Source organism: Colletotrichum fioriniae, assembly GCF_027942845.1.
Source record: "Colletotrichum fioriniae strain IMI 355084 chromosome Unknown scaffold_1, whole genome shotgun sequence".
NCBI lineage: Eukaryota > Fungi > Ascomycota > Sordariomycetes > Glomerellales > Glomerellaceae > Colletotrichum > Colletotrichum fioriniae.
This window is the reverse complement of record NW_027076837.1, coordinates 7142513-7170410: the sequence shown is the minus strand read 5'-3', so window position 1 is coordinate 7170410 and position 27898 is coordinate 7142513. Positions and strand designations below refer to the sequence as shown.

The 27898-nt window shown below is 52.9% G+C and overlaps 9 protein-coding genes across 9 annotated transcripts; 6 read left to right on the top strand and 3 right to left on the bottom strand.

Annotated features, from left to right (window-relative positions):
• Nucleotides 1-57: 57 nt before the first annotated feature.
• On the top strand, nucleotides 58-1524 carry N0V96_001852 (uncharacterized protein; the record flags this gene model as incomplete). Its single annotated transcript, XM_065756348.1, has 1 exon — nucleotides 58-1524. One exon carries the CDS (start codon nucleotides 58-60, stop codon nucleotides 1522-1524), a length of 1467 nt encoding a protein of 488 aa, XP_065615588.1.
• A 396-nt stretch (nucleotides 1525-1920) lies between these two features.
• On the bottom strand, nucleotides 1921-2322 carry FTR1_2 (high-affinity iron permease; the record flags this gene model as incomplete). The annotated part of the gene is made up of 2 exons (XM_065756347.1): nucleotides 1921-2223; nucleotides 2314-2322. 2 exons carry the CDS (start codon nucleotides 2320-2322, stop codon nucleotides 1921-1923), a joined length of 312 nt encoding a protein of 103 aa, XP_065615587.1.
• Nucleotides 2323-2522: 200 nt separating this feature from the next.
• Nucleotides 2523-2986, bottom strand: FTR1_1 (high-affinity iron permease; the record flags this gene model as incomplete). Its single annotated transcript, XM_065756346.1, has 2 exons — nucleotides 2523-2953; nucleotides 2983-2986. 2 exons carry the CDS (start codon nucleotides 2984-2986, stop codon nucleotides 2523-2525), a joined length of 435 nt encoding a protein of 144 aa, XP_065615586.1.
• A 3626-nt stretch (nucleotides 2987-6612) lies between these two features.
• Nucleotides 6613-7301, top strand: N0V96_001849 (uncharacterized protein; the record flags this gene model as incomplete). Its single annotated transcript, XM_053193072.2, has 2 exons — nucleotides 6613-6621; nucleotides 6678-7301. 2 exons carry the CDS (start codon nucleotides 6613-6615, stop codon nucleotides 7299-7301), a joined length of 633 nt encoding a protein of 210 aa, XP_053049603.2.
• Nucleotides 7302-7560: 259 nt separating this feature from the next.
• Nucleotides 7561-7865, top strand: N0V96_001848 (uncharacterized protein; the record flags this gene model as incomplete). The annotated part of the gene is made up of 2 exons (XM_065756345.1): nucleotides 7561-7564; nucleotides 7606-7865. The coding sequence occupies 2 exons, from the start codon at nucleotides 7561-7563 to the stop codon at nucleotides 7863-7865; spliced, it is 264 nt and encodes an 87-aa protein (XP_065615585.1).
• Nucleotides 7866-8537: 672 nt separating this feature from the next.
• Nucleotides 8538-9612, bottom strand: pis1 (phosphatidylinositol synthase 1 (CDP-alcohol phosphatidyltransferase1); the record flags this gene model as incomplete). The annotated part of the gene is made up of 3 exons (XM_053193071.1): nucleotides 8538-8930; nucleotides 8991-9367; nucleotides 9429-9612. The coding sequence occupies 3 exons, from the start codon at nucleotides 9610-9612 to the stop codon at nucleotides 8538-8540; spliced, it is 954 nt and encodes a 317-aa protein (XP_053049602.1).
• A 5882-nt stretch (nucleotides 9613-15494) lies between these two features.
• PYR4 (Dihydroorotate dehydrogenase (fumarate)) lies at nucleotides 15495-16604 on the top strand (the record flags this gene model as incomplete). The annotated part of the gene is made up of 1 exon (XM_053193070.1): nucleotides 15495-16604. The coding sequence occupies one exon, from the start codon at nucleotides 15495-15497 to the stop codon at nucleotides 16602-16604; it is 1110 nt and encodes a 369-aa protein (XP_053049601.1).
• A 3705-nt stretch (nucleotides 16605-20309) lies between these two features.
• N0V96_001845 (uncharacterized protein) lies at nucleotides 20310-22117 on the top strand (the record flags this gene model as incomplete). The annotated part of the gene is made up of 4 exons (XM_065756344.1): nucleotides 20310-20495; nucleotides 20575-21309; nucleotides 21365-21522; nucleotides 21580-22117. 4 exons carry the CDS (start codon nucleotides 20310-20312, stop codon nucleotides 22115-22117), a joined length of 1617 nt encoding a protein of 538 aa, XP_065615584.1.
• A 4378-nt stretch (nucleotides 22118-26495) lies between these two features.
• On the top strand, nucleotides 26496-27086 carry N0V96_001844 (uncharacterized protein; the record flags this gene model as incomplete). Its single annotated transcript, XM_065756343.1, has 2 exons — nucleotides 26496-26501; nucleotides 26688-27086. The coding sequence occupies 2 exons, from the start codon at nucleotides 26496-26498 to the stop codon at nucleotides 27084-27086; spliced, it is 405 nt and encodes a 134-aa protein (XP_065615583.1).
• Nucleotides 27087-27898: the final 812 nt, after the last annotated feature.

Below are 27898 nucleotides of genomic sequence, written 5' to 3'. Positions count from 1 at the left end.
ATATGTCAGTCCCTGAGTCGCGGCAGAGATTCCCCTCTCAAGTTGTACTGTCTTACGATGAGAGACTCGGCAGCAGTTCAGGATGACACATCGGATCCGTCCTCGGGCGCATCCTCCCCCGTTGTGCTCATATCCGACGATGGGGACATTGTTTTAAACGTTACATTCGAGACTTCCAGAGAAACAATTGCTGTGGCTCGCAGGACTTGGCAAGCTGCCAGTAAGAAAATTGGCGCACCACGGATGCCCCAACCCAACCTGAGCCCCAACATTCAAGTCGCCTACCGAGTCAAGCTCTCCGTCTTGAAAAGGCATTCTCGCTACTTTGAGAATCTTCTAGGCAATAAACAGTTTGCCGAGGCGAGTAACGTCGAGGAAACCCTCGCTCGCCTGGCTGCGGACAAGCTCAAGCTGGCGGAAGTAGATGCTAGGGACTTACCCTGGATCACAATCGTCGATGACGATGAGGCAACCCGGTCCGTCGGCCGAGAAAAGGTCTTCGAGGACTTGATGAGGATCATGCACGGGAAGCAGATACAATCCAACTCTGTCAACATGCTCCATGTGACTACTTTATCCATTCTGGCCGATCGATTTGATTGCCGCTCCCTGGTATCCAGATACCTTAGCATTGAGCTCAAGTTCAAGTGGCCCTTGACAAATGCCAAACCGGTGCGGGCTGGCACTCAGAAGAAAAGCCTGGACACGGAGAATGTACTCAGGCAGAAGATCCTGGTCGCTTGGCTGCTGGAGCAGCCGCCTAGACTCCATAACTACACGCGAGAGCTGATTCTCCGTGGTTCAGTCCGATGGAGCGAATTGTCTCTCGATGAGAATCCACGTACTGAGCTTTGGTGGAGTCTACCGGATGGTTTAGAGAGTGAGCTTTTTGGCCCTGGTTCGAAAAAAATAATATTTGCTGACTTGGAATCAGGGGAACTACAGTTCCGGCGGGAGTGTGTTTTGAATACCATTGCTTCAGTCCATCGCCATTTCCTCGCCCTCTACTCGTCTCGTGAGAGACAATGTAAGCTTGGGTACGACTCGAGCTCCGCTTGTGACTCGTTCCAGCTGGGCCAGATGCTCAAGTTCTTTACGGCCAAGGAGCTGATTGGTATCGTTGACTTTGGGCCAAGTTCTTACGACAACATACCAGACTCCTCGGTCATTGATATCGAAGATATACTGGCAATTCTGAAGCAAGTGCCAAGCTACCAGATTGACAAGCACCATACCAACTGCGGTATTCGAGCACGTCTCGACTCGATTGTGGAGTACATCAGATCGATGATGTCGTCCAATGTCTTGTCTATTGCCCAGGTCGAATGGAAGAACAACCGGGTAACGGCAACATGGGTCCCGGCAGAAGACGAGTCGAAACTAGACAGAGAAGAGAAGAAGTTTGAGTTCACCAGGAGCTTGTCAGGCGATCAACGACTCCGATACGAGGGCAACATGTATGCTGATAAGATGGCGCGGAAACTATTTACGGCTAATAGATGGGATTGGACACCAGAGTATTGATCGAATAGAAATATAATACTTACAGCAGCCGGGAAGGGTGTAAGATCGGTTGGTTTCGACTAGAGACGTTTCCCCTCTTCGTCTTAGCATTGGGATTGATCCTGACAACGCCAGTCATGGTTCTCAATAGAAGTATTTTTTGGTATCCTCGAGGGATGATGATCACATCTACTCTTCAACTCTTAACGAACACATGGAGAGGCTTTTGTAAATGCCTCGACTGGGTTGACACACTAATGTTTAACCTCAATTTATCCTGCAAGGTCGACCACCCCTCCTGACCTCGTTATCATACAGACAGTCTTCACATTACATTGTCCACCAGCATAGGTATCCTTATTCAGTCATGATCGTCCATAGCTTCGAAGGTTCAAAACGAACTCAATTGCCTCCCAATCACGACGAAGCAGTCACTGTCTTCGTGGTCGCTGCCCCCTTATCCTTCTCAGACGTGCTCGCTTGCTCGCTTCCGCTACGGTCATCGGAGAGGCGCCTGTCGACTTCCCGAGGAGCCTTCGCTTTCATCAAAGGCCAGTGTCCCTTGGTCTCGTGGAATCTCATGAGGAGGAAGCATCCGATGACGAAGATCCAGTAGACATTGTATGAGATGACGGAGCCGTACGTTGCTGAGTTTGTCCATCCGAGTACGGCGTTGAAGATACCCCATCCGCCGCCGCCGTTGAGCTCTGGGCTGCAGCACTTTCGAGAGGTCAGTATTGGGACGTCAGTCAAGGGGCAAAGGGAGACCTACGTTTACGTGCCACACGCTCTTGTCAATGTCATAGGAACCAGGTCCATTTCCAAGTTCTGCGGCGTCACCGCCGACAACCTTGTTCCATTCTTGCTGCTCGAAATCACCCACTGCCCTGGAGAAGAGTCCAGCGGCGACGAGATACAAGAGGCACGTAGAAATGACAAGGAATACTTGCAGCTTGGCTGTGGACCCTCCCCTTCGCTAAAGTCAGTATGCAGTCGAAAATCGTGAAGAGCATCGCAACTTACTTGTAAAGAAGGTAGCCGACAAAGGCACCTACAATCAACCCGACAATGGCGGGGAGTGGCACAGCAGACGCAGGCGCAGAGAAGGAGACGCCAGCGACGAAGACGATTGCCTCGATGCCTTCACGGAGCACGGTGATGAAGGGCAGGATAAACATGGCGTACTTTTCGGCGAAGCGCTTGAACCACCCCCGGCTCGCACCGGTCTTGACGGGAGACTCCATTGCCTTTGCCAACTTGACGCGCCACTTCTCCTGCATCTTACCAATGCGAAGTAGAGCAGCACCCATGATCGTGATGATGACGGCGGCGAGTAGAGAAAAGGCACCTTCGTAGTAGAGCTCGTGGGCCTCCCAACTGTTTCGGCCGACCTTGTAGAAGACGGCGATGACGACGGCTGCGGCGACCAGGCATATCAAGAAACCGATACCTGTACCAAGCCATACCTATTGGAAAAACGCATCAGCAATGGGTCTCGGTTCACGAGCGTATCGATTATCCTTACCTGTCTGCGCAAGGCCTTGTACACGGCTACATCTCTGTTGGGCCCATCGAGCGTCTGCTTGAGGAAAGCCAGCAAAACCGACACGATGATGACGGTTTCCAGAGACTCTCGAAAGACGACCAGAAATACTGGTACGGAGAACACGTTGACGGTCATTTTTGGCACCTGTGAGAAGAGCGTTTGTCGTTGTCTTGGTCACAGATTCCGCGCAACGGAGAAGGAAGAAGAGGAAAACAGACTTTTGTCTGACAAGCGTGGAGAGGGGAGACGGGCAACACAAGCACAGATTAATCTGATAAAATCAAATCAGATAATCGCTGGGACTAGCCGATGAGGGTGCCGGTACTGGTTGGTCTTGTGGCAACGGATACGACGAGCCGAAAGGCGGAACGCCTAGCCCATGTTTGCCCAGGGCAAATAAGAGAGGACAGGCATATCTTGATAATCAGCCGACCTTTTCTCCTACGGTAGCAATCAATCAATCAATCAATCAATCAATCAATCAATCAATCAATCAATCAATCAATCACGGATTTACCAAAGGGCGGAGCATCTACTCTGGACCGACTGTAGTCCGAGGGAAGGTTGAGGCGAGGGCGAGGGCGAAGGCAAGAGGAGGGGACGTAGGACGAAGGTGGTGCAAGCTCCAAAACCCGGTTCCAGGCTTAGGGCCAATTAGACCAACGCCGAGGTCTCATTATTGCATGCAGACCTGACCATTCTCCTTCACGACAAGCTTTTCTAGTCGGTTTTAGTACATTTTGGAAGGGGAGCTTCCTGTCTCTCGTTTTGTGTTACGGTGTTGGGGATAAAGCATGCATGGGGAGAGAGCTGTATCCCTGGGACTGGCCCGCGTTGCTTAGCGCGGACTAATGGAGAGGGGGCCTCAAACGGACAAGGATACTTGAGGCACTTATTCGCTCGCAATATTGCTCGATCCTTGAGAGTCTGACGGGCGGGAAATGTTGGTGGGCGAGTTGTTCTGATCTGATGGTCGATGTGTAGAGGAAAGGCCCGTGATTCTGGCGATCGACATGGGATGACACAGATTGACTTGCCTCTAGCCCAGCATTATTTCTATCTTTGACAACAAGGACAACGGAATGGACTGTTGCTGAGACGCCCAATTGTCGATCTTCAGCCATATGTCGGCAACGCACAACGCCGTTGACTGGTGCTACGCCAAACAAGCAATGTGGCAGATGCTGGAGGTGTTTTGATGTGGGATGCCGGCGGCAAGCTAGAGATGGATTCAAAGAAGTGCTAGACTGCCATTGCTGGGTGACCATCAAGCCACCTGGTTCCCGTGGCCGGACTCATTACTCGTGACAATACTACTAGCAACTTACAGCTTGGAACTAGTTTGCCTCGACAGCGATGGCGGAGTTCCATCAATAGCATTGCGATCGCCGCCAAAAAAGTCTGATGGGCTGAGAGATTTGGAACCAGCTTTCATGAAATTTGAATGGGCACATGGGACAAATTAACTTGAAGGTATCTTGTCAATCCTGTCACTTCTTGCCAAGGGTTAGCAACCATGATAAGTTGAACGACCCTGAATGGACCCTCAGCGATCAGGATTTTATACACTCCGTAACTCCGCACCTGGTCTTTTGTTCTCGAAGACCCCCTTCAGCATTTTCGTGTATCGGTTCATCCTGAGTTTCCATGACAGATCTCGCTGTTCAGCTCGCTCGAGAATCCCGGCAAGTCCAACAAGCAATTTCCACACTTTCCGCACCGACAGAAACCAACGGAATGGGACGAGGTAAATCAGTCGAGAGACAGACCCTCTTTCTCGAGTTCTCATGGAGTCATGGACTCTTCTTTGACAGGCCATCTTTGCCCACCTCGCCCACATCGGGGACACCTTCTGGCGGAAGCGAGGCCAGGCGAGACCCAACTTCGCCTTAGCGCGGGGAGACAAGCTTTTTCTCGGCTGTAGGGGCCCCTGGTTAGTTGATCTCCTTTGCAGGTGAAAAAGATCCCCTCCCCACCCATTTCTTTCTGCAAGGTGGAATAGCAAGGTGATGGACAAATGATGCCGAGTTCCGTGCGAGCCAGTCGTTTCCTCTCGCTACTACAACTCATCGTCTCGCGCCTTCAATCGACGCCTGAGGTCTTTGGGTCTGAGTGGCTTGTGTTAGTGTAGAAAACTCAGTGGTCTTCCGAGTAACATCTGATAAGATGATGGCGCGCTAAGGCGATAGCGTGTGCCCGGCCGCCCCCTCCGGCCAAGGAGCTGGAACGAAGGGTGTCGGGACCAGTGGAAGATCAGATTGATAAGATGTCTTGGGCAAAGTGTCAAAGCCACGAAAAAGAGCGACAAGGGGAGGAGGGGGTGGAAACTGGAAGGGTCACCCCAGCCAGGGTGGCAAGCATTGGGCCTCCTCGCCAGAAGTTGCCGTTTCCTTGAAGCGAGTTGAGAGGAGAGCCAGACAGACAGGCAGGCAGACCTGACCCAAATCGAACGGAAGCTTTGTAGAGGGCCCGTTTCCCTTTCTTTCGAACGATGCGAATTCTTCTTGCCTCCGGTCTGTCCCCGGATCAAATTGATTGAAGGGATACACAAGAAGCCGCTCGTGTCACTGCGAGACTTGTCATTCTCCGCCGCCTTGCTCCTGGCGAATTCTATTATCCCCTGCGCTCTACAGGACAGCAAAGACCGAAGCAGAGAAGCAGAAGAAGAAAGACGTAAACATGGCAGGTAAAGTAGGCCTTTTGGCCCTCCTCTCCGCCATCGCGCAGACGGCCTACGCTGCCACAGTCACGTATGACTTCAACATTGGCTGGGTGACGGCAAACCCAGACGGTGCCTTCAACCGTCCGACAATTGGTATCAACGGCCAATGGCCGATTCCTCGCATCGATGCCAATGTCGGAGACAACATTATCATCAATGCCCATAACCAGCTGGGGAACCAGTCGACCTCCCTTCATTTTCACGGCCTCTACATGAACGGCACAACCCACATGGACGGACCGGCGCAAGTCAGCCAGTGCGCCATTCAGCCAGGGTCGTCTTTCACTTACAACTTCACCGTAAGCAGTGGTCTTTGAGAAGGCAATGGGGGAGACTTTCTGACAGTCGGGCGTAGATCAACCAGCCCGGAACATACTGGTACCACTCCCATACTCAGTCGCAATATCCCGATGGCCTGCGACAAGTTTTCGTCATCCACGACCCAAGCTCGCCCTTCAAGGGCCAATACGATGAAGAAGTCGTTGTATCTCTGTCCGACTGGTACCATGACCAGATGGCCGATCTTATTCCTCCTTTCATGAGTAAGGGCAACCCAACAGGCGCAGAGCCCGTCCCGCAAGCCGCTCTCATGAACGACACGCAGAACCTCAAAGTCCCGGTGCAACCTGGTAAGAGGTATCTCTTTAGACTGGTCAATGTGGCCGCTTTTGCTGGGCAGTATGTCTGGATCGAGGGTCACAACATGTCCATTGTTGAAGTCGACGGCGTCTACACGGAGCCCGCGGAGGCGAGCATGATTTATATCTCTGCTGCTCAGCGGTACAGCTTTCTCGTAACGACTCGAAACGACACCTCGTCTAACTTTGCGATTGTGGGAAGCATGGATACTGTAAGTTGCCACTTGGCTCCAAACCGCATCTCTCGCACGCAAAGCTCACTGAATAGTCCCTCTTCGATACCCTCCCGGATGACCTCAACTATAACGTAACCGGCTGGCTCGTCTACGACGACTCGAAACCTACAGACCCTGCAGCGATGCTCGACACCTTCACCCCCTTTGATGACATGACCCTCGTCCCCTACGACAAGCAACCCCTGCTCCCAGAACCCTCCCAGACCGTCGAGCTCGATGTCATCATGGACAACCTCGGCGACGGCGCAAACTATGCCTTCTTCAACAATATCACCTACAAGGCTCCCAAGGTGCCTACTCTCTACACCGTCCTCTCTGCTGGTGACGCGGCGACAAACGCAGAGGTATACGGCACATATACCCACCCATTTGTGCTCGAGCGCAACGAAGTCGTCCAGATCGTTGTCAACAACCTCGATCCAGGCCGTCACCCCTTCCACTTGCACGGCCACGATTTCCAGGCGCTGTACCGCGCCGCCGAAGACGGTGGCACGTTCGCCGATGCCAATGTTACGGAGGCGGATTTCCCTGCTACGCCGATGCGTCGCGATACCCTCGTCGTTTGGCCGAATGGAAACATCGTTTTGCGGTTCAGAGCAAACAACCCTGGTGAGTTGGTGTACACAGTTCAACATCTGAATGTTTCCTACTTTTGATAGAACCATCACGTTCTCTAACAGTCGTAAACTACAGGTGTCTGGCTATTCCATTGCCACATCGAGTGGCACGTAACCTCCGGTCTCATGGCAACCTTTGTTGAAGCACCGCTAGATCTCCAAAAGAACCTCACAATCCCTCAGAACCACCTGGACGTCTGCACAGCAGGCAGCGTCCCAACAACCGGCAACGCTGCGGCTAACACCAAGGACTACCTGGACTTGAGCGGACAAAACACACCGCCATCGCGTCTTCCGGATGGGTAAGTCATCGTGACACTTCAAAGCTGTAAAAATATTGCAGATACTGACGGGACGCGAAAAATCAGCTTCACCTCGAGAGGAATTGTCGCCCTCGTCTTCAGCTGTATCACCGGCATCCTCGGCGTTTTGACTGTGGCGTGGTACGGTCTCGCAAAGACGCCAGACGGCCCCTCCGAATCCGGGTACAGGGCTTCGGCGCCGGGTGTGGCCGCGGGGGTGGACCACGCCGCCGAAAACCATCCAAAGGAACCAATCATGGTCGGAGCCGGACCTGGCGGGTCGGGTGTCAGTCATGCTTGACGGTGAAATTGTCTGCTGGATGTACAGTGAACGACACGTCGAATGGATGAGCATAGGTGCAGTTCGAACAAGCAAGCCATTTTACCTGGGCAAGGAGGTCATGGTGGCTCATCTATGGTGTAGGACGGAGTAGCACTCCAGTGTGGCGGTATTTCCCCTGACGGAATATTTGTTGACGACGTGTGTAAGAGTTCGTGGGCCCGATTTCATGAATAGATGAAACATCAATTAGTCTAATGTGTGGAAGAAATTGAATAATGAAGACAACAAACTCCAGACTCCTGAATCTGACACTCGGCCAAGACTCTTGTTTCTTCCTCCACCCACATGATTGTCCTCGGCGTTCCTAGCCGTACATGTGTGATTGCACCTGGTGCCATTAAGATTCCATACCAAAGGGATCTGCTCCACGCCGTGCTCCCATTTTCTAGAGACTCCACGGTCTTATACTCGAGCTCCTCAATTCTTTCTTTTCCCAGCACCCCTTACCCGTCGCTGGTGGCGTGGCCATTTTGGCATGTCGACACAGACCCGTTAATGGTGCAGCTGCCTTCCCCTGCCAGCTCATGACGGAGAAGGCGCGTTCTGGTGCACGAGCTCCCTCGTAAGCAGATTGACGCCAGAAGCAGCGTACGTTGATGCGAATGCGCCTGGCGTCACTTGCTTGCTGACTTAGGTGCTCTTGGACTTCTTCCGGGGCAAGCCCTGCGCCTTCCTCATGGCGAGGTCGCCCTCAGCGAGCCATTTGCTCGCCTTGACAATTTGCACAATGTTGATGAACTGTTTCATAGCCATGACGGGGAAGCTGATGGCAGTGAGGACCCAAGGCCAGAAGGAATCCATCTTGTTCGCACGCGCAAGCTCGAGAGCTGCCGCGCTGTAGGGATTCGGGAAGATCTGGCTGAGCAGCGACGTGTTGACCTGCGCGCCGGCCTGGATCTGCATTGCCTCGGAGTTGGATACAGAGCTCAGGAGAGAGGGCGAAAGAAGCGGCGAGGAGAAGGACAGAAGGTAGAGGGCGATGAAGAATAGTTCGTTCAGGGCGCAAAAGACGAAGAGAACAGTCTGCAGGGCATCAGGTTAGCTCAAACGTCGGGGTCCACTGCGCTTGAAAGTGTAACGGACCTTGTTGGTGTAGTACAAGTGCAAGATCCAGCTGCGGCTCTCGTCGACGTTCTTGTGGCTGCTTTCGGAGCCCGCCATGGTGAGAGTAGTATACATATGAATGTAGTGGCTCGAGAAGTCAAGTGAGAGGAGCATCTGGAAGACGATGGTCCAGCGAGGGAATGCGCAGGACAGGAACACCAGCAGGCACGAGGTTGTGCATCTGTCAGTGACCATGTCCAGGACGGCGCCGAAGCGCGTGGACTGCTCAAAGGCACGAGCGGCGTACCCATCGAGAGCATCCAGAAGACAGGACACACTGTACAACAAGGAGCAGGTTCGCGGGTGGAGGGGCATGTAGTAGAGGGAGGCGATGGCGAGCACGATGCGCGAGTAGCCTGAGATGGGACACTTGTTAGCTGTGTGCTAGTATGTCTGCAGCTTGATAGACAGACGAACCGATGATGTTGGGCCAGAACAGGAAGATGTTCTCCTTAGGCCCGTCTTCCGAAGCTTCCGTCACCGAGGTTCCGTTGCCATTGCCATTCATCGCGACCTGGTCTGCTGGTCCGGTGCTTGTGACTTTGGATGATTCCGCAGCGGCGGCTTGGGCGGCTTGACGCCTCGTTTGTCGGACCGACATGATGATGGGTGTCTAGAGGCTGTAGCTCAATAGATGGAAGAGGTTGACCGGTCGAAGAATGGGGCGTGAAGAGCTTTTAAACGGCGTGGACGAGGCGACCGAGGCAGCCGGTGTTCCAGTGGAGGTTACACGGTAGATCGATAAGTGGCTCCTAGTGACAGGATTCGTCGCCCAAGACAAGGGATAGAGATGGGTGCAGAATTGCCAACCAACTTTGCGGAGATGAGCTATCGAGAAGGAAATCGGTAGGCGCAAGAGACGTTGGACCGGATTGACGGGCAAAGGCGGCACGTGTAGGATGGTTTGGTGGAGGAGGTGGTGGAAGAGAGAGAAGTGTTCGAGAGGTCGCAAGCGCAGTGGTAGATGATACAGATAGCAGACGCCTGTGCTGATGTGGGATCGGACGGTACGTTCGGAGTGGTGGGTTGAAATTGTTTAAGGGCCTGCCTGCCTTGCCAGCTTACTGCTTTTCTCAGCTTGAGCAAGCTTAGCCGGTGTCAAGTCGACCCAAGGACCCAAAGTGACAGATTGCGGCACGCTATCGTTGCTTGGCTTCTCCTTTCTCTTCCATTCTGATCTCACAGGATAAGTTTCCACCCACAATTCATTCGTACACTACTAAGGTGACTAGGTACCGAATCCAATATGGACGCGTAAGGCAAGGTATCTCTTCCACTGGATTTCTACGGCGAGGTACTTGTTGAAGCGGGTCTTCTGCCTTGCCGCGCCATGGTCGCCCGACCTTGCCTTGCCTTACAGAGGTAGCAACCGCTGTTTGGCCAGTCTTACGTATCTCGCAGGTGTTCCGGATCGGCAGTGAGCACACACTCTCTCTCGACTCCAATTGCCATTTTCGCTAAGTTGCCTCTCGAACAGGGGTTGAAGGCGGAGACAACGCAGTACACCTTAAGATTCCTGTGCTACCTTACGGAGTACCGCGTAGGTAAAGACCGTAAGGAGTGCTGCTATTCGTAGGTTTTAATTATCCATAGCCTCTGGTAGGTTCGACCTACCCAAAATCGCCCAGCTATCTACACGGTGAGGTATCTTAAGGTATCTATTAGCGGGCTTTTAAATCTACCTACCTACCTGACCCTGACCTTACCTTAGGTACCTTAGCAGTGATAAGAAGATACAGGATAAGAGAAAGATAAGACAACTTGAGGCGATTCACCTTGGGTGATGCCCGGGCAGGCTGATGCATGGCCTCGCTACCGAATTTCGTTTTCGTTCATAAAGGTATCATCACCAAAGAGAAATATGGACTGCACAGCCGAGTATGCATTACGTGACGTTACAATCCTTACCCGAGCATCTCTCTCTTTTGAGAGTGATGAAAAATAGCACCAGAAGTCAGTCATGTGGCATATGACTCCGGCCTACCTATTCGTTGGAGCCTGAACATTGCACTAGGTAGAATCCAAGGGACGATAAGGTAAGAGAGAGGGAGAAAGATAGGTACAACCATGGAACTTTAGCACAGCTCTTATCGAGGTTCGGCAACTGAAGAACACCTTGCCCTTCTACATTGTGGATGGCTGACCATCCAAGCGTAAGTTGGGCATTCTAGATTTCCTCATCTTCACCATGCCTTTCAAGCATCCCCAGGTGAGGACGGGGTTATAGGCCCGATGAACACAGGCATCGAAATCTCATATCCCTCATCGACTTCCTTCACGTCAACAAGCTAAGGTAATGACGACAACGACGATGGCAGCTACCTTACGAGACAACCCCAGGCCTTCCTTATCCGCCCGCAGAATGCAAGAGCAAAAGTCGCTTGTGATGCGCACTTGCCTTGCTGCAAGATAACAGACAGGCAGGCACCTGCATGTCTCGGATCTTCCTTTCTCAACTACCTTACCTTACATGTCGTGCGCCTGAGATACCCAGGTGCTTCTGAACCAATGCTGGCTTCTTAACTCCACGGCTTGGCCCTTGTCGATATTTGTCTCAGGCATATTTCCTCTCTCTCTCTCGCCCTCTCTTTTGCGATGACCAGTCTTGCAGCACCCCGCCATCGTTATCTTCTTCCGAGAAGCACCCCACAGTCGTATCGCCTTTTCTACCCCACCAAGAATAAATCTTCAAGAATCGAGATATAGTTGCCAGCAATGAGCATAAGAGCCATCACGTACGTACCTTATGCATTTGCTGAAACAACCACTCAACCTCTCTTGCTGCTGAACTATCGCTAGCTCTCAAGTTCTGCACTGCCTTTGATTCCGCTTTGGCTCTGTATGTATGGTCTGATCGACAGGCCTCAAGTCAATCATGCTGTCCGAGCCGTTGGCTAGGCTCGTGAGCCTTGCCTTGGATGTCAGTTTTAGTCCGAGTGGACGCACGAAACCAACCATATGCTGCCGGGTCTTTTCTCAGGACCTAAAACAAGAAACCCGACAACATGGTCCCTTGGCCCAACATCATCGCCGGGTGATTGCCGATCGCGGGGACCCGAATATATCGCGTGCTCTCGGGTGGCAAGTTGATGCAGCTCGTCTACGGAATAGTCTCGGCAACAGACTGATTGTTTGGCGGGTGGTCCTTACTTATCGAGCAAGTCGGGGATTTGCCAAGACCGTTCCCGAGAGCTTGGACGTCTTGCAGGCATTTTCGAGAGCCAGCTTTGCCGCAATCTGTCGATTTCTATCTACGGATACTGCGCAGGTCTGCACGTGTTTGACAGTGTGACAGACTGACCATGAGTCGGCGTTTCTGCGCTACCGTCGGCAGAAGCCGTTGGGCTAAGTTTGAAAAGGGGACGAGGCCAGGGCTCCCGGCAGAAGGTAGCATGGTTGCGGGGAAGAAGCACACACCGTTCTTTGGTTCATCGGACTTCCCGTCTCTCCCTCGCAAAATGGCATGAGAATGCCTTACTTGGTGGGACTAAGGCCCGGGGGCATGGCACGATATTGTCCAGCCGCCTGGATTTAATAGGCCAAAGAGAAGCAGCTATGGATACGGATACGTGAAGCCTAAATAGCTCACCAGGCTCACCTACAGCTTCGGGCCCGTACTGTAGCCTTCACCGTTGCGTGGTTCTGGAGGCGGCCGCGGCGGCCTCACCGCACGAGACGGCGTTGCCGCTTCCGGCGTCGAACTTCGACGGCTGCGGCCACATGATGAGCCAACCAGCCCAACCAGCCTTCCGGGTCACCGCAGTTGAGCTCGACCGGCCTCTGTTTCTCATCGACGATGCACAGAGAATGACGACGATGTACAAGTCACAGTTGCTTCTTCAGACTTCGTGGACCAGGATGCTTTCCTGTGGTCCACACCCCATCACATCTCAGTCTAGACGGATACTCTGCACTTCCAACCATCTTTTTGCAACGGGCCGACAGGAAGATTGACACAATTCTCACTGCCGCTCAATGCAACGCAAAGTCAAGCAGTCGAGGAGATGGGATTGGTGCGTCCACTGCATCCATGGTTTCCGTTCTACGACACCACCATTGTGTTAGCTGCGCAGGTCCTGCGCAAGTGGTGGTTGCTGTCTTCGGCGACAGGTTCCATCGGCGCGCAAAAAACACACACACCACAAATAGAAGGAATCATCAAAACCCTTGTCCACAGGGCTACACGTCACATTTGCAGGGTCTGATCGGGGAAAGAAAGATACTTTTGCCGGACGTCTGGTCTGTTCCAGAACGTGCAAAAGGTGGGTTCGAGCCCATCTCATCTGGTCGCCCGCGTCGGTCTGCCTATGGGGATCGACTCAGGCATGCTGCCGTCGAGCCTGAGGGATGCCGCGGCTCGAGCTTTGCCCGTTTTTTCTTTTCTTCTTTTTTTTTTATGATTTTCCTCTCGGATTGGCTTCGTGGGGGCATAGTTTGGTAGCGAAATGTATCTGCCGCAGTATGGTCAGCGGCCCCTCGATGCTCCGGTTTGGTTTGATTTGGTTTGGTGAGATGAGGTGACGGGAGCTGAAGCCGGCTATGTATTGAATCATTCGCCCAACTGACCATCGGCGCCGTAGCCCATCCATTCGCATGCCTGGAATAAGTCAGTCCCTTAGTTTGGCAATGGCGGCGGCATGGACAGGTCTGGTTGCCGGGATGCCACATGGGAGGTCGGCATGCTTTGGTTCTACACGTAGGACTACGGCCATACACACTACGAATACTAAACAATAATCGACTAATTAGCCCACACCGTATTGTGCATCTGTATCCGTATCATGCCTTTGAATATCTATTACTGCGCAGGCCAGGCGTCTTTCAGTGAGTGCCTTAGTACCTTGGCCAATCCAGAGTATCTATCGTACACCGACAAGGATGTGTCGGGATATTCCAGCCCAGCCCAGAACGGCGGTGTCCCTGGCCAGTCCGATTCCGATCAGTAGGAATGCAGCAGCAGGACTCTTTACACTAGCCCCAGAGGCAAAGCTACCTTACGGACCACGGTAGATGACGGTGTAGACATGGCGCGAGACAATACTATGGATGTGGATGTGTACGAGTAGACGAACGTGGTGTAAGACGCGAGAAAAAGGGGGCATGGAGCTTTAAAATTGAGGTATACTACAGATGGAGGAGCCTTTTGATGCAAACTCATTGGATTCGCCGCCAAGCCCAAGGCAAGGTCCAAGGTACTTGAACATAGCAGGAGTAATTAAATTACCTGACGGATATCTTGGTAGAGGACTCCCGGTAACGTGTTGGGTACGGATAGACCAAGTAAAGTAATTACGCAGTAAGGTAAGGTAGGAAGAAGAGGAGAGAGAGAGAGAAGGTCCCTTCCCTCTTTCCTCGGGTCCCTCCGATATTGCTTGCTGCTACCTAAGGTAGGTACTACCTATCATTAAAGCATTCTCGTCAATGCCTCTCTCTCCTGGGTACTCTCTGAGTCCAGTCTTCTCTGCTCCCGTCTCGTGTGAGTGACATGGCCCTCTCCGAGTCTTTACTTTTTGTCTTCTTTATTTAACCCATGCACTTTCATTTTTTCTCTTGTTGGTTCCTCCTGGATCTCCCGCTCCGGCCCCCAAAAGTGGCACCCTTGGCTCTGAGGTACCTTGCGCCCTCCCCTCCTCCAATCCAGCCCCCTTCTTGCCTTTTTTGACGGGGATCTGGACATGCAGAACGGATGAGAGAACCCTCCATCGTCCCCTCCAAGCCCCCCATTCCCTCCCATCCCCTCCGACAATTTTTTTAGTCGGCCGCTCTCAGCACCTGGCTTGCGGCTTGCGGCTTTGCCTATGACTGGGACTGGAAGTCTGGGACAGAGCACGAAGTACCTACCTCACTGTGGACGGGACTGGACTATCTGCTCCGTACCTACCTTACTCTTAAGCGCACCCCCACAGTCACATTGCACACACACACACACACACAACACATCAACTTCTCACTAACTTATTATCTGTTCTAGTCCTCACTAAAAAAAAAAGTCCAGCCCACCTCACTCGTCACTTTATTATTCTGGCCTCCCGCCTCACCCTTCCTTTCCCCTTTACTCTCTGGTCGAGTCTCCATCTGTCTCTCCCTCACGTCACGGCACGCCTACGTTGCATCTAGTCAAGCTCCCAATTCGAAGTCAAAGCCCAAGCCCGGCACGGCACGAACACCCCCAGACCTGAGCAATTGCAACGCCCTCTTGTGTGGCCCTCGTACCTCGCCATACAAAAACCCTGTTTGCGCTCTCTCAGCCATCTTCGTCACTTCCGAATCCACCCCTCTCCTCCCGCTTGCTCGGCATCCTCCCCCCCTCCTCGGCTTCAACTTCACCCAGCAGACAGGCACCTTTGCCTTCTCCACCGCCATAAATACCTTCTTCAATTGGAAGCCTCGCCGTAGTGCACAAATCCCACGAACCTGGTACCGCAGCACGTCCCTTACGCGCATTCGACCATAGTATTAACGAACCGAGAGACATCTGCTAGGATGACCTCTCACGGCACTTTGAAGGCGACCTTCGCCGGCCGCGCCGAATCTGCCAGCCATCCGCTCACAGCCTACCTCCTCCGATTGATGGACCTGAAGGCATCCAACCTCTGCCTCAGCGCCGACGTCCCCACTGCACGAGAGTTGCTTTACCTCGCCGACAAGGTCGGACCGTCCATCGTCGTCCTCAAGACACATCACGATATCGTCTCCGGCTGGGACTTCAACCCGCAGACCGGCACCGGCGCTAAGCTCGCCGCACTAGCTCGCAAGCATGGTTTCTTGATTTTCGAGGATCGCAAGTTCGGTGACATTGGTAACACGGTCCAAATGCAATACGTCGCCGGATCGGCAAGGATTATCGAGTGGGCGCACATTATCAACGTCAACATGGTTCCGGGCAAGGCCGCCGTCACAGCTCTCGCAGAGGCCGCCGCAAGATGGCGCGAAAGATACCCTTACGAGGTCAAGACATCGGTTACGGTGGGAACCCCGAGGTCGGAGAGTTTCGACGACTACGATGAGGACAACAACGGGGACTCTTATGAACATACCATTGGCACTCCGCGACCATCAGACGTCAACGGACGCAAGGGCAGCATTGTATCCATCACGACCTTGACACAACATTTCGAACCTGCGCCTTCCCCTCGATTCCCGAGAAACGAGTCCCACAGCTCTGACGAAGTCCTGTACGCCGGAATCGAGGAGGCTCCCATGGACCGTGGTCTTCTCATCCTGGCGCAAATGTCTAGTGCTGGCAACTTCATGAACAAGGAGTACACTGACGCTTGCGTCGAAGCGGCCAGGGAGAACAAAAATTTCGTCATGGGCTTCGTGTCCCAGGAGAGTCTCAATACCGAGCCAGAAGACTCCTTCATTCACATGACACCGGGATGCCAACTGCCGCCGGAAGGTGACGAGGAGAACGGCGCCGTTGCGGGTGACGGCAAGGGACAACAGTACAATACGCCTCAGAAGCTTGTTGAGCTTTGCGGCACCGATGTCGTGATCGTCGGTCGTGGTATCTTGAAGGCGGGTGATCCTCAGTCGGAGGCCGAGAGATACCGCAGGAAGGCTTGGAAGGCCTATCTCTCCCGTGTTGCATAGTCGGCTCGTCTCTTACACACACATGCACAACCTCCACCCTCCTCTCCCTACCCACCACCACCACCACCACCACCACCACCACCACCACCAAACACATATACACACCCAAAGTCAATACCCAGGCGTGTTTTTTTCCATCGTTGTTTTCCAGTCGTACCGACGTCGGGGGGCCTTTTATGCCATATTCTCTAGGGTGCTACTGCCGGTTCATGCATATTCGGTCTTGAAATGGTATTCATGTCGTAGAGGATGGGGATTCGGACTCGGCACTGGGGCGATTTCTTAGACGGGGGGGACTCGGCGACCCGGGAGCCGGGTACAAAATAAAAAAAGGGACCGGCGTTGATTTTCTGCGGGTTCTATACATGCAGCTTTTGTATGCGGACAGTTGCAGTTCATATATCATTGAAATGACAGTCTATGCCACGTTTACTTGTCTATGTAATGGCCCTTGCCTCGATCTCCAAGTTTGCTGCATACCCTCTGGATCGTGAGCAACACCGTTCTCCGCGCATTCCATCGATCCATATCTCTGAGGTGTGGCAGCGATTTCGATGAGTGGCCGGCTCCTTGCTGCTTGCTACTGCTGCTGCTGCTGCTGCTGCTGCTGCTGCCGTTCTTTTCTGAGTAGCTCGTTCTTACTCGGTTTGAGATCAAAGATCAGATCCCTCCTCCAGTCAAGGCAAGGTGTCGGTGATCGGCTATTGAAGAAAGCATGTACCTGAGCTACCCTGAACTGCCGTTGATCGTGCACCTTTCCTATAGCTTAATGTTCTGCGACAAGCTGACGGTAAAGTAGGTTCTCGACGGCATGGTGTGTGGCATGTGGCATCCAAGCATGTCACTACAAAACATGGCACGGGGAAGGGGGAAAGGGAAAAGGGGACAGGGAAGGGGAGACTCGAGGATGGATGTTTGCCCATGGCCCATACCTCCGTAAGGCATGTAGGCGATTGGACAACGGACTTTGACGGACAATGGGCAAAAGTCCTAAAGCCGACAAGATCCATGGTGGGACCATCGCCCGACTCTAGGGGAGACGGGGTCAGGTCCGATCTGAAGGCAGAAGAAGTATACTCTGGGTTGAAAAGGTAAACAGACTCTATTACCACTAGGAGCCTACTGTGTTTTCCGTAGAGAAAAGGAAGAGAGAGAGAGAAGAGAACGACGGGTCGGCGGGCAAGGTTCCCCGGGATGCGACATGTTCTCTCCAAGTCCCGCGATGTATGAGGTGCGAGATTCAAAAGATGAATAAGGCTATCCCCCCCTCCCAAACCGAAAAAATGATGGTGAATTCAAAGCTGAGCAGTGCACCGTTGCCACGCGCACTAAGTAAGATCAAGCAAGGGGCCAGCCGGTGCACAGCACCACCTCGCACACGCACACACACACACACACATTCTCTTGACCTCCATACTGTCGCACGGCGCAAACACAACGCCATACGGACGTAAAGTATGTAACGAATTGTCTACAGAAGTACTCGTCGTCCGGACTTTTTATTTTTTTTTATTTTTTTTTCAAGACGACGACGACGATGCCGACGGATCGCTGACGCTGGTCTCTACGGAAGGGCATTGGTGCGACGACATTGGCCGTGTGTGGAAAGTGGACGTTGGGACGTGAGGGAACGTGGGACGTGAGCCGTGGGATGAGATCTCTCTCAGTCTCATCTTACATTGATTTGTCGGCGCGCCGTGCCCCTGTCGGCAGGCTGCCGGCCCTACCCCTCCACGCCGTGTGTTTCCTATTGTTCGGGTCCCTTTTTCTCTTCGACCTCCTGAAAGGCGATCCGCGGAAAGACGATGGCACGATGCTTTTTTCATACACTCTCTCTCTTAAACCCCGACTATTACCTTTGCCTGCGTAAGTAACTCCTGCCCTGACCTGGGCGAACACGAACGGTGCGGAACGCGGGGGTTTTTTTTTGTTTTTTTTTTTTTGCTCCTTGCCGCCATGACCTGCAGAAGTCTGTGTGTACAGGAAAGCCGGAGGGAATTCCATATGGCTGCCTGGTAGCTGTGACCCTGGGTTGCTGTCCCCCAAGAACCTCCAAGACTTTCTCAGTGTGACCCCAAGAGCTGCCGATCCAACGTCGAACAATACAGGCAAGGTAGAGGTAGGTGTCCATGTCGGCGAAGAGCCAGAAAGCTTGGGCGGAATTGCGATGGGACATGCTGCAGGTCAGCAAATCACAAAACAGCAGCTAGCTGTCTTTGGAGCATCGTTGCGTGACTCTTGGGACCGGCCGTTCGCTCCGTCGGTGTCGTTAGAGTATGATGGAGTGAGTACCAAGGGGGGGTGTGGTGGGATGGATGTATCCATGGATGGGCAATGGATTTTTATTTTTATTTTTTTTTAAATCTGATGTTTTTGTTGTTGATGGGCTTTTGTTGTATCCGGATGGTACTTTGCCCAAGGTTGGTCGGTACATTTTGCCTACATCACACTACCCTACCTTACATTAGCCATATCCAAGTGCCGGCCGGACGTGTAAGAAAAACTATGGGGATTTAGAAAACGCCCTTTGACGACGGGAGTTTCTTATTTTTCTTCTATTCCTCGGAGCTTCAGGGATATCCTACCTATTTTACAATTTACTATTCCGTACACCTTACGGATACCAGGAATCGAAAAGGGCAAAACGAAGATACCTCGACCTACCTTACTGCACGCAGCACCGTGTAAAGTGCCTACCTACCTTACCTTACTCCGTGGAGAGACACTGGAAGACAGGATCAACTCCCGGCCCCACAATCCAACACCGCCGGCCACATGCCTTGCCTGGCTCTTGCCGCAGACCTGGATTGGACCTGGACTGGAACTGGAAGGAGCGCAACTGCCAACGCCAGGTGCTTGCTTGCCTTTGCAGCAAGTTGAGTGAAGTTGCGTGTGTGAGAAGTCGAAGAAGCCTGCCTGCCTATACCTTTTACCTACCTTGCGTGCCTACCCAGCTAAGGTACCAAGGGGAAAGAGCGAGCGCCTGCCACTTCTGGACCCCGGTTGCCCATATTTACGAATACGCTCACCATCGTCTTTCCCAACCCCGATCGAATTACCAACAACGTCTGTTTACCAACTTTACCTTACCTTGCGCAGTTGCACCAGCAGGAGCTCTCTTCTACTGCCCTGGCGTGTCTCCAGTCCACTACTCTACCTATCCTACTCAATCACCAGGTTCCGCTCTCTCCCACACAGTGCCCCAGTGTGAGGCAACATCTGCTTCGCTCGCCGACGAGAGTCACAGGTTGATCGTGGGCGGGTCCTGTTTTCCAACTTTTTCCACCAATTCTGCTTCCGTAATCGTCCATCCCTCCCTCCATCTCTTCCGGCAGCTGTCACCTCGAGGAACCACGACCGAGATCAACATTCACCGGGTTTTCTTGCTTGTTCCGCCCTCTCTATTGTTCCATTCCAGGCCTTGCGCCTGTCTGCGTTACTCTCCGAATAGATACTCAGACGCCCAGTCAACTCCATCAACCCACGTGCCGAGCTCGCGGCGAATCCTGGCGGCTCCCACTTCGCGGACCAAATACCCTGCCTGAACCACTGACACAACCAATCCCCGAGGCGGCGACGGCGCCGACAATTCGAGAGCGTCCTGCCGTTCCCCGAGTGCGTCTCCACGAATAGGACCTTTCAACAACTACGTCCGCCGTATAGTATTCGCCGTATATACGCATACACGCATTTACACGGCCGACCATGGCCGACGACCGGCGTGACAGCTCCGAGAAACCACCCTCGGCGCGGGATGGTCAGAACTCGAGCACAAGTCCAACTCAAACACCGACCCAATTGCAGAACCAGACTCAAGACGCCCGACCGCCGCCCAAGAAGCGCAGACGCGTGGTGATTTCTTGCACGGAATGCCACCGACGGAAGCAAAAGGTCGGTTTGTTATGCCTTGCCCGCAACAATTGTCCCTCCCGCCATTGCAATTTGTAGCTGACACCGTTTTTGTGCGCAGTGCGACCGAGACCTCCCATGCGCCAACTGCAAGTCGCGCAACAAACAGGATGCCTGCAAGTACGAAACGGGTGCGCCTACGGCGAAAGACAACCGCAAGCCGGACGGCGAAGGCGCAAGATCGACACATGTTCAGAGCCTCTCCAATGCCGCCGCGAACTGGGGCTACTCGCAAGCTGGAGCTTCCACGCTCGGTCTGATGAGGAAAATCGAAAGCGCCAACGGCGATGGCCAGTTGTCGCATCTCGGCGGCGCGGCCCACGTCGAGGACCAGTTCGCGACCAAGGAACGATACAAGTCGCTGATCAGACAGCTGCCGGCGAAGGGGTACATTGAAAAGCTCATTGACGTATACTTTCACGAGTTCAACCACCAGTATTATGCTCTCGAGGAGGATCTCTTCAAGGACCAGTTTGCCGAGTGGTCCAACATTCCCTTTAGCGTACTTTCCAACTCTGGACCACAGGCGCTCTCGCCTGACCTGCGAGTATTTCCCGCGCTGCTATTCCAAGTATTGGCGACGGCCTTGTTGACCCTGCCGGAAGGATCGCAAGACTTCTACGATCATCTCAAGTATGCTGGGAACATGACTTTCGAGGACCTTGCCGCGGACTACAGCGAATCTGGCGTCGGCATTTTGTCACTGCTTGGTAAGCGGCAAATCACTCTCACAACAGTCCAGGCCGACTTTCTTCGAGCTGCGTTTCTCAAGTACATGGCAAAGGTTACGGAATCGGTGGGTGAACTCTTGTGCGTGGCTCAAGGCCATCAAAAGCTAATGATGAGTGCAGTGGCATGCCATTGGCAGCGCCATTCGAGATGCTCAAGAGATTGGCATGCACCGGGATAGCCTGGATCCTTCCCCGGCCAGTGATGACACTGGCGATATGCTCGAGAACATGTGGCTGATTCAGCGGAGGAGAAAGCTTTACATGGTCCTCATGACATGGTGAGCAATTGCCGGACGGCAAGGATGGCTATCCATGACTCGGCTGACACCGAACAGGGACATCCACTGTGCGCTTGTGCTTGGACGTCCTGGCAGCATCGACTGGCGTATACTCCCGCCCAGTCTGCCAATAGACGCGCCTCCGCCAAAAGACCGCCGCAAGACGCCAATTGCGCCAAGGGATGACGAGAGAGACCCTCCAACCCCGTTGACTAAGAGCATATGGGCTTTCAAGCTCGTTGGCCCAATGCGCGAGATTCTCGAGCTTGAGCACGACGGTCCGTGTCCGAAAGACTACTCCAAGGTCGACCGGGTACACCAGATATGTATGGAACTCGACGAGGCCACACCCGCATACTTCCGCCTGGAGAATCCGGACACGAAATGGGATGGTAACCCTTTGTGCTCCTCCTGGCTGCAGTCGGTGCGATTTTACCTGCCGCAGATGAATCTCTTCAATCTGATGGCACTGCACCGACCCTACATCTTTAACAGGCAGAAGAGTCGGACAGAGGCGCTCAAGGCCAGCATTGAAATGTTGCATCGGCAGATGCTCACATTCCAAGGCCTTGACGCTGGATCGTGGCGAAAGTAAGTCTTGTGCATCTCCCAGTCAGATTAGGCTAACAAGCGCGTCTAGTTTCTCGCTGTTCTTTGGTAGCTTTGACGCAGTGGTGCTCATGGCGTCGATTTATATCCTGTTTCCCAAGGAGAACCTGGATATGGCAGGCAGCGCCATGCAACACTTCCACTGGACAACGGAGAGGTTTGAAGCGATGCAAGAGCGAAACCCTCTTGCAAAGGCAGCAAAGGGTGTTCTCCAGGCGATATTTAATAAATTTAAGAAAGCAGTAGGAAACCCAGCGCCACCAGCGAGCCTGTCAAGCCTGGCATCCCAGACAACCCCGGCATCGACGGCAGACAACAGCAGTCTTTCAGGCCGCGGATCGGTGTCAACAGCGACAGCGGCCACGGCAGATACGCCAGTGAGCAAGAGCAGTACGGTGGCGACACCGACATCACTGCCCATAGCATCAGACGCGGCATCGGCGTATCCTTTGCCGTCCTCTACCTCGGACTGGAACATACCCAACACCTGGGACTTCACGTCGATTGCGCCACTGTTCCCGATGGGAGACCTCATTTACCACGACCTAAACGGCATACCGGATGACGGATCTCTACCCGCATGGGGAGCCGCGACACCGCCACCGCCAGTGGCCGGGACAACATCGTTTGAAGGAGATTTTGGGAATGACAGTGTGTGGAACTTGCTAAACCAGTACGACCCGTCATCTGTTTGAGCCCCTTACTACGTACGTTATATGGAAGACTGAGGAACGATGTTTGAACCGGACAGAAACAAAGGCCATTTAGGGACATTTAAGCCGGAGCCGCTCGCCTTTAAAGCGGAGTAAGTTATCCGTAACGTCTGCCTGCAAGCTCCTGGAAGAAGGAGCAAGAGGCTCGGATGATTGAGATTGAGGCAGCAAAGGAAAGAGGGACGGCAAGGCGTATTTTGGACGTCGCAGGTGAGAGTCGAAAAAGAGATGGTCAAAAGGTCGCGGCCTAGCGGCGGTTGAGTGCATGACTTAGAGTTGTTGTCATTGGCTGCACGTATTGGTGGGTTGAATTGGAGTTGAGAACTTGAGCGCCTTTCGAGACGGATGATTTACAGCTGAAGGGCACACCCCTGCCGTGATGGGGGATGCTGGCCAGTTAGGTGGGACGACGGTAGGGGGGGATTAGCGCCAGCGGAGTAGGAGCTGCCCTGCCAGTGCCTGCTTACCGGTTCCGTGGTGCCTCGCAAGTTGTCGCTAAAGTAGCATCTCATGCACAAGCGGTGGATAATCAGTCGAGCGAGGTGCAGGCCAAGCACATCGCAGCCATTGCTAGGTAGTCGTCAGTCAGCAGGTAGCCAAGAATGGTCGAGGCAGATACAACAACGAGGATGCATTGATGACCAAATATACCCTATTCATACCCTAACTGATGGCTGCCATGATGTCCATATCCTCCATGGTTCAACATTTGTGTCGTTCGGTGTATCGGGGAATGGAAGGAAGGGTGTCGCCGGTGTCTTGCGGGATGGAAGGTGCGCATATCCTTGCGTCCTATGACGATTAGGACCAGCGGTAAACAATTTTTTTTTTTTTTCGTATGCCAGTTTGACAATTTTTTTCCGGGGTCCAGACAGTAAGTACGGCACCAACACCATATCCGTAGAGGAAGAAAAAAAATAATCAATTTGCGCTAGCTAACGACTTGTGTTAGGTTGTGGCGTGTCTAACATCTTATCGGACGCTTGCTTCTTTTTTGCCTTTGCAATTATTTTCCCACGGTTTCTCACATTTCACTTGTGAATACCTTGTTCCCTAATAATTGGAAGTCTACCCGTACCTGCACCTAGGTTGGATCAAGAAGTTTGCCCCCGCCATTTCAATCCCATCCGGCGAGTGAGCGCTCATCCTGCTTTCCGTCTCCCAGGTCCAAGCAGATCGATATACAAGAATCCGGTAGTGGCTTCACCGCTTCCTGTCACTCTCTACTGTCAGGTATCGATTGGGAGAGAAAGCAGACAGCAGACAACAGACAACAGACAATAGACAACAGACGACAGGCATCTTTTAACCCAAAACCCGTTTGTTGCCGCGTTGCTCCGTCTCGCAGACCCGTCTGCAATATTTGTTCGTTTTCTTCCACCTTTTACATACAATCGTCTTATCAACCCTTGTTCGTAAGGTGCGGGAAAGGAGAAGAAGCTGCTCTTCCAGAGTTTTTTTTTTCTTTTCTAAAATCAAAATCTCTCCGGCACCCACCGTTTATTTGACTTACCTCGTCTCAATCTCAGACATATTCGTACTACGCCCTCTCACCCAAGACCCCATCCACCAACCAACCTCCATCCTGAATCCTGGTCTGGTCGAATCCCGATCCTACCCCATTGTCTATCGTCTTGCCTGGCATTGCATCCTCTGCTCTCTCTTAATCTCTCGAGACGCACCATCAGAGGCTTTCTGGCACTACCTCACCTTCAACCCGTCGGTCACACCTCACCTTTCCAGCCCTCAGGTACTACCTCCCTTTACTTAATTACCCATGACTTTTTTCCTGAACCGACCATTTTGAACGTCGTCTCCAGCCCCCAAACTACAGCCCTGCCCGGCTATCAACCTTATCAATCCCATCGCCGATCGACGAGACGTGAACTGCGCTAAGGTAGTCTGAGTGCTTGTCTCTCTTGTCTTTGGCTGCATCCTATTTTGCTTTCCCATTCTTTCACTTTTGTTACCTACCTTATCCACCTGCCTTGGCTTTTTTGCCTTTCACAGCTCCCGAGTTTCTCATTGCAGCTTCACGCAAAGTTCTAGATGTGAGGAAAGGGTTTAGCCACAAGGATTGCTTTCCCCCATATCATCAAACCACCTGTCTGCCTACGCAATTCTCATACATTTTTACACACACACGAGCCTGGTCGACAGGTAACCTCACCTCACATCACCTCTCATAAATCGCTTTCTAAAAGAGACGTTACCTGCTACGTACTGGCTAGGTGCATTTCTTGCTACAGCAACACCTGCAGCAGAGTACACTGTCTGCCTCATCCGGCTGGGCCATCGCACCAAAGCATCACAAGCACACAAGGCAGGCACGGTACTTTCACCTTTTTTTTTCACTACCTACCCAAGCACCAAACACCAAGCAACAAGCACTACGCTCATCCACACATCCACGTCCCGTCCAAGCACAACACTCACACACACACACGCACTCACTCACTCACTCGCTGGCTCACTCATCCACCTACCGTACCTGCACCTGCACCTCCCGGCGCCAATAGAGAGTGCAGCAGTTGAGACTACCGCCGCGACTTCTTGCCTTTTCCCTTTGGCACACAAGGACTGCAGCGTCCGCCTCACCTTTCTCACTCTTCTTCCTGCTTGGGCTCTCTCAATTCTTATTTCGTTCGCTGAATCTGACTGGTGGCAGAAGAAAAAAAAGCAGCTCCCAGTTACCTTAGCTTGAGGGAAGGAGGGAAAAAGGAAAAAGATGCCCACCACCACTCATACCACGACCACCCGGTCGCCTTTTGACACCAACAACCTGGGCATCAACACCAACAATTCGGCCCCTGTTCTGCCACCTTACCTTCGCACCAGTAGCCAGTCTCCGTTGCATTCTTTTCCTTTCTCGCCGAGCAACAACTTGCCTTCGGCCATCGGAACGGGCATTAAGAAAGAAAAATCATCTACCAAAATGGCCGTGGATAATTCAGAGATCATGGACTTTGTCAATCGGTATCAGAACTTGCAGGGCTACCAGAACGCCAGCGACCAACTGATGAAGGTATGTTTGCGCTTTCCACTTCCCCCATGGGTTGCCATTGCCTGCCCACCCCTCCTCCCCGTTGAGTCTTCAGCGTCTTTTCCACGGCTCGTCTACGTCTGCAGAGAGACCAAAGCTTCCTATCCCTTGCTCGGTACGGTCCCGCAGCAAAGCCACCCCCAGATTGAGCTTGAGCCTGAGCTTGAGCTTTTTGTGGGAGGTCGTCAACTTTTGCTACCGCGTCTAGCTTCAGCGCCTGTTTGGCGTTGGCGCTGCAGCTATCATCGTTGAAGCGCTTCGGCTGCTGATCCCCTATCCATACTTCCCTCATCGCCACCTTTCCGAGCCCGCACTCAATCCACCTGCACGAGACGCGACGAACTACTGTTCCCGTCCATCCCAACATGGGACCGCCCCTCTGAACAAGGTTATGAACCTTGACCAAAGTTACATTCCGCTAACCTCGTTTGATTTTCCACTTACAGGACCTTTTGATATACTGCAAAGAAATCCAGGGCCAATATGCCGATGAAAATCAGATGCTTAAGCAGGAGCTGCGCAATGCAAAACTTGACCTCGAGCATGCTACTACTTCCAGAAGAGAGATGCAACAGGTGCTGCAAGAGCTTGATTATGATAACAGCTACATGAAGGTAGACAGCGGCGCCGCCTGCTGCCCAGCGGCTTCTCCCCCACCCTTTATCTTCAGAGTGACTAAATCTCGCAGAATCGCAATCCCTACGTCTTGATTCTAATTGATGGAGATGGACTTCTTGTACGTAGCCCCGGCTACTGCCTCGGTTTTTCGGTATAATGCTAACCTCGGCGCCTCTAAATAGTTCCAAGAATCGTTTATCAGACAAGGCATCGAGGGCGGCAAGCAAGCCGCCTACGCCCTCCGAACTGCCGTTGCTGAGTACGTTGGCAGCCAGTCGGGCGAGGTTGAAATCGTCGCCAAAGTTTGCGCCAATCTATCTGGTCTTGGACGTGCTATGCGCAGAGATGGGTGCCTCGACAGCGAGTCCGAGCTCAAGGAGTTCTATCTGGGTTTCACACAGGCCAAAGCTTCGTTTGATTTCATTGATGTCGGTCACGGTAAGGAACGTGCCGACTCGAAGATCAAAGGTATGTTGTACTTGCGACTAGATGGCGGTGTTATAGTGACAGATGGGCTAACCTTGCCACAGAGACAACCCGTTGGCATTTGCGAAACTACAACTGCAGACAGATTTTGCTAGGCATTTCCCATGATGCGGGTTATGCCCCTTTTCTCGACGAGATCCTTCAAGATACAGATACTCGCTCGAGAGTCAGTCTAATTGAGGGCGTCGCCACGGTCAGAGAATTGAAAAACACCAATGTTCATATCCTCGACCCGCTGCCCAGCCTTTTCCGAAACCAAAAGCTCATTGATAGAAGTGGCGACCGCGCTGCTGAACGTGCCGAGGCATATGCCAGATCTTCGGCGCAGGGACCAGCTTCGGTACCTTTCTTTTCAGCTCCATCTAGAGCGTCGACATCTTCGCCTGTGATGGTGGCCTCGCCAATCTCACCTCCTGCTACAGTGGCGACGACGGCTTCTTCTTCCTGGGCCGGAGTCACTGCGAAGGCGAGCCCACCACCAGTCATCACCACTCCTTTGGCCAAAATATCCGTCAATGTTCCTGCTCGAAAGGCTCCAGAACAAAAAGTGGCAACACCGGCATGGAACCCTGGCGAACGTGGCATTGACCCCCCCATCCCCATCAACGCAACAGCCATGGATAACATTAAGAAACGAACGGGCAAGGATAAGCTGTGCAATAACCATTACCTGCGCGGTCCTTGCGCCAAGGGCGACGAGTGCTGCTTTGAACACAAGTACAAGCCCAATGCGGACGAGATCAATGCTATTGCCCATTTGACTCGTCTCAACCCCTGTACCAGTGGTCAGGAGTGTGAGGTGGACAACTGCATCTACGGACATCACGTAAGTTTCTATTTTCACCTTTGCAGAACGGTTGTGCTAACAAGCCTCGCAGTGTCCTAGCGTGAGTGGGAACACCTGCAC